The sequence below is a fragment of the Tupaia chinensis genome, unplaced genomic scaffold (assembly GCF_000334495.1).
Source record: "Tupaia chinensis unplaced genomic scaffold, TupChi_1.0 Scaffold000094_1, whole genome shotgun sequence".
NCBI lineage: Eukaryota > Metazoa > Chordata > Mammalia > Scandentia > Tupaiidae > Tupaia > Tupaia belangeri.
In genome coordinates, this window is record NW_006159556.1 from 2,735,008 (window position 1) to 2,738,650 (window position 3,643).

At 42.7% G+C, this 3,643-nt stretch overlaps 1 protein-coding gene across 1 annotated transcript in view; it reads right to left on the reverse strand.

The window, feature by feature from the left end:
- HERC3 (HECT and RLD domain containing E3 ubiquitin protein ligase 3) overlaps nucleotides 1–3,643 on the reverse strand; it is a 129,745-nt gene that overhangs the window by 33,389 nt on the left and 92,713 nt on the right. Inside the window, exons 19-20 of the mRNA XM_006143249.3 lie at nucleotides 1,958–2,101; nucleotides 206–372 (exon numbers count right to left, since the gene is read on the reverse strand). Coding sequence (XP_006143311.1) covers nucleotides 206–372; nucleotides 1,958–2,101 — 311 coding nt within the window. The remainder of the gene's footprint in view (nucleotides 1–205; nucleotides 373–1,957; nucleotides 2,102–3,643) is intronic.

A 3,643-nucleotide genomic window follows, 5' to 3' on the forward strand; every position in this document is an offset into this window, starting at 1 on the left:
TTCCCTCTATCCTTATGGTGACATAGGCAACGTTTCGAGCAAGTAGCTGTGTAGTCATATCTTCAGACAAGGCACACACAACAGACTCTGAACACAGGATCGATAAACTCTAACTTATGTACATTGTCGTTTTAACTTTTTATCCTTGTGCCAGGGGCAGCCGGTACCATTCCCCACCCCGGTCTGCCTGGTCCGAGCTTTGTACCTTCCTTCAGTGGGCGACAGCTCCTTTAAGTCTTCCAAGCTAGGCTTCACGTTCAGTAACTTCTTGTAGAGAGCCAACGGGAAGTGGAGATCAACCACGGTGGAGTTGTAGATAGCTAGTCCACAGGTTATGCCAATCAAGTGAAACCAGTTGTGCTCTACAAAACACTTTTCAGGACATACACAAATGCGTTAAAAAGATGGGGAGGGCTTGCGGCAATCGAAACATTACCATTTACCTCAAAATATTTTCAGCATAAACGAATAAGGATTTCATTTATGTTTAGTTACCTTCTGAAGCAGAGAAGCTCCCCTGAAGAAAGTCTGATTATCCCCCAAAGAGGAAATACCAAGTTAAGACTCACACTCACCTCGTAGAACAGCTCATGGTTGTCTAGGGCACAGCTATCTAACAGAACTTTCTGACATGACGGAACATTCGCTTCTGTGCTGTCCCATCTGGAAGCCACTAGCTACCTGTGTCTACTAAGCACGTGAAATGTGGCTATTATAACATCACTAGTAAATACGGCTTTAATATTATTTTAATTAAATAAAATTTAAACTTAAATAGCCACATGTATGGGGTTGTTGGAAAAGTCATGATGCGTGCAAAAAATATATCATGACTTTTCCAACAACCCAGTAGCTATGAGCTCCCTTCTGAGACAGTGCAAACTAAGAAAAATTCTGGGAGGAAAAAAAATTAAATTATAGTCTGGTTGGAATTAACATGCCTTTTAAAACTTAGCTCTCCTACTGAATATTCAAAAATAAAGTATATGTGTGTAGGGAGCTGGCAAGAGGTGTGGTGGTTAAGGGCGCTGGACTCCCACACGGCCAATCGCGGTTAATTCCTGGACCTGGTGGCTTGCTTTCTCACTTTCTCTCTCTCTCTCTGATCAAATTAAAAAATAGTAAGAAGAAGTGAAGTTAAATAAAATAAAGTTTTTAAAAGTACATGTGGGGGCCAGCAGGTGGTGTGGTGGTTAAGGCGTGGAAACTCCCACATGCCTGACCACATTCAAATTCCAGACTTAGTGGCTTGCTTTCTCACCTTCCCACTCTCTCTGTCTGTGTCTCTCTCTGGTCAAATTAAATTAAATGAATGAACAAATAAAATTAAATAATGCTTTTTAAAAAATAAATAAAGCTGGGAGGACAAAATACCTATTAAAAAATGTGTGTGTGTGTGCACATTCATGTACATATCATAGTTATTAAAATAAGTCAGATATGTTGGACTGATTTTGTAATGTCATAATTGGTCATAAAACAAATTTCTTCATCACACCGTTGTCCTTTTTCCCTTCACAGAGAGCAAGACCTGGAGCTTACCTACTAGAAATAGAAATAGGCTCATTGCTGATAAGATGCACTCTGAGGTCTCGGCCAGAGGTGGCGAACGAAGACCAGATATGGTAGACACTTTAAATTACTATCTGTGTGTGCTCCCCTTTGCAAAGAAAAGTCAGGGGCTTGATCTGATAACAAAAAGGAAATTTAATCCCACCTATTGGGGTGACGGAAAAGTCATGATGCATTTTTGTATAGAAAAATATGTCCTGACTTTTCTGATGAGCCAGTATCGGGGGTTTTGTTTTAGACAAGTCTTGCTATGTCGGCATCCTCCTGTGGGACTACAGGTGTGCAGTCCCACCCCGGTTCTCTCAGACAGGATCTCGCCATGCTGTCCACACTGGCCATGAGCTTGTGTCCACGCAGCTATATAACCGGGACATCACTAACTTACCGTGTCGGAAAACCACAAGAGATTGGAATCTTGATAGTAGGTAAACATTCCATAGATGGGATTCAACAGTTCTTTTAACAGCAAGAGAAAGAACTCCTTTGTAACACCACCAGCATCCACTGCTTCTTCGCCATCAAAAATTACCTTCAAATGAAGAAAACGGCATTCATACTTTATGGAAATTTATGTCAAGTTTGATCTTTTTTTTAGCAGGTTCTTTTCTAAGGTCGGGACAAAGGAAGAAAGGCAGAAACTATACCGATGCGATGAAAACTGAAGGTGTATTTGTTCATTATTGCTGGTAGTATATGTTTTCAACAAGGTGCTCACAAACACACAGCATTTTTACTACACGCTTCAGGGGCTACAAAGGAAGTCAGATGTTTTCCATTTACCCACAGAAAGTCTCCCATCTATTTAAGGGCAGTAATGCAAACATAAAAGAAGCTATTGGACCGGGCGCGTGTGCGTGCGTGCCCAAGATCCCGAGAGGAGAATGGAGGAGAAGGGATTGCGGCGTGACCATCCCCCCTGGGGGGTGATTTCTTGCTTTCTGTCTCTATGTCTCTCTCTGTCTGTCTGGCGAGCGAACGCACCCTACAGTGAAAATCTCTCCAAAAAAAAAAAGAAGCGATTGGAGAATACATACTCAAAGAGTCAAATCTATAAGGAGATAGAGGTAAATATTCTGGCCCATAGAAAAAAAGCAGAGATTGGAGAACCAGCAATTAGCGTAATGGCTATGTCGCTGGACTCCCACATAGTCGACCGCGGTTCGCGTCCCGGACCCGGTGGCTTAGAACTCACGCCAGGCGCATGTGCGTGTGTGCCCGAGATCCCGAGAGGAGAACGGAGGAGAAGGGATTGCGGCGTGACCATCCCCCCTGGGGGGTGATTTCTCACTTTCTGTCTCTATGTCTCTCTCTATCTGGCTGGCGAGTGCACGCGTCCTATAGCGAAAAAACCTTTCCAAAAAAAAGAAAAAGAAAAAAGCAGAGATTAACCCAAGGAAAGGGACGCTTTTGGGAAGAAATCACACTCAATGGGGTCCTTGAAGTCTCTGATGTATAGTGAGAATTAAAACCAGATGCAGACATGGGCTCTGTGAGAGGCTGGAAACTCATGCTGAGTCCCATAGTGATCAATAAGAATAACAATTGCTGGGACCAGCAGTTAGAGTAATGGCTATGTCACTGGACTCCCATGTAGTCGACCACGGTTTGAGTCCTGGACCTGGTGGCTTAAACTTACGCCGGGCGCATGTGCGTGTGTGCCCAAGATCCCGAGAGGAGAATGGAGGAGAAGGGATTGTGGCGTGGCCATCCTCCCTGGGGGGTGATTTCTCGCTTTCTGTCTCTCTGTCTCTGTCTGTCTTCTTGGTGAGTGCATGCGCCCTACAGCAAAAACTTCCCCCAAAAAATAAATAGATACAAATAATAATCATAGCTAATGACCAGAACAAATTAGTATGTAACACTGAGTTTACTATATCCAACAACTCAACGCTATTTCTTCTATTTTTTCTTTCTTTCTTTCTTTTTCCTTTTTAAGTTTTTTTCTGGGCATATATACCTGCCAGAGAGACAAACAGAGAAAGTGATAAAGCAACCTCTTTCTTTTTCCTTTTTAAGTTTTTTTCTGGCCATATATATTTGCCAGAGAGACAGAGAAAGTGATAAAGCAACT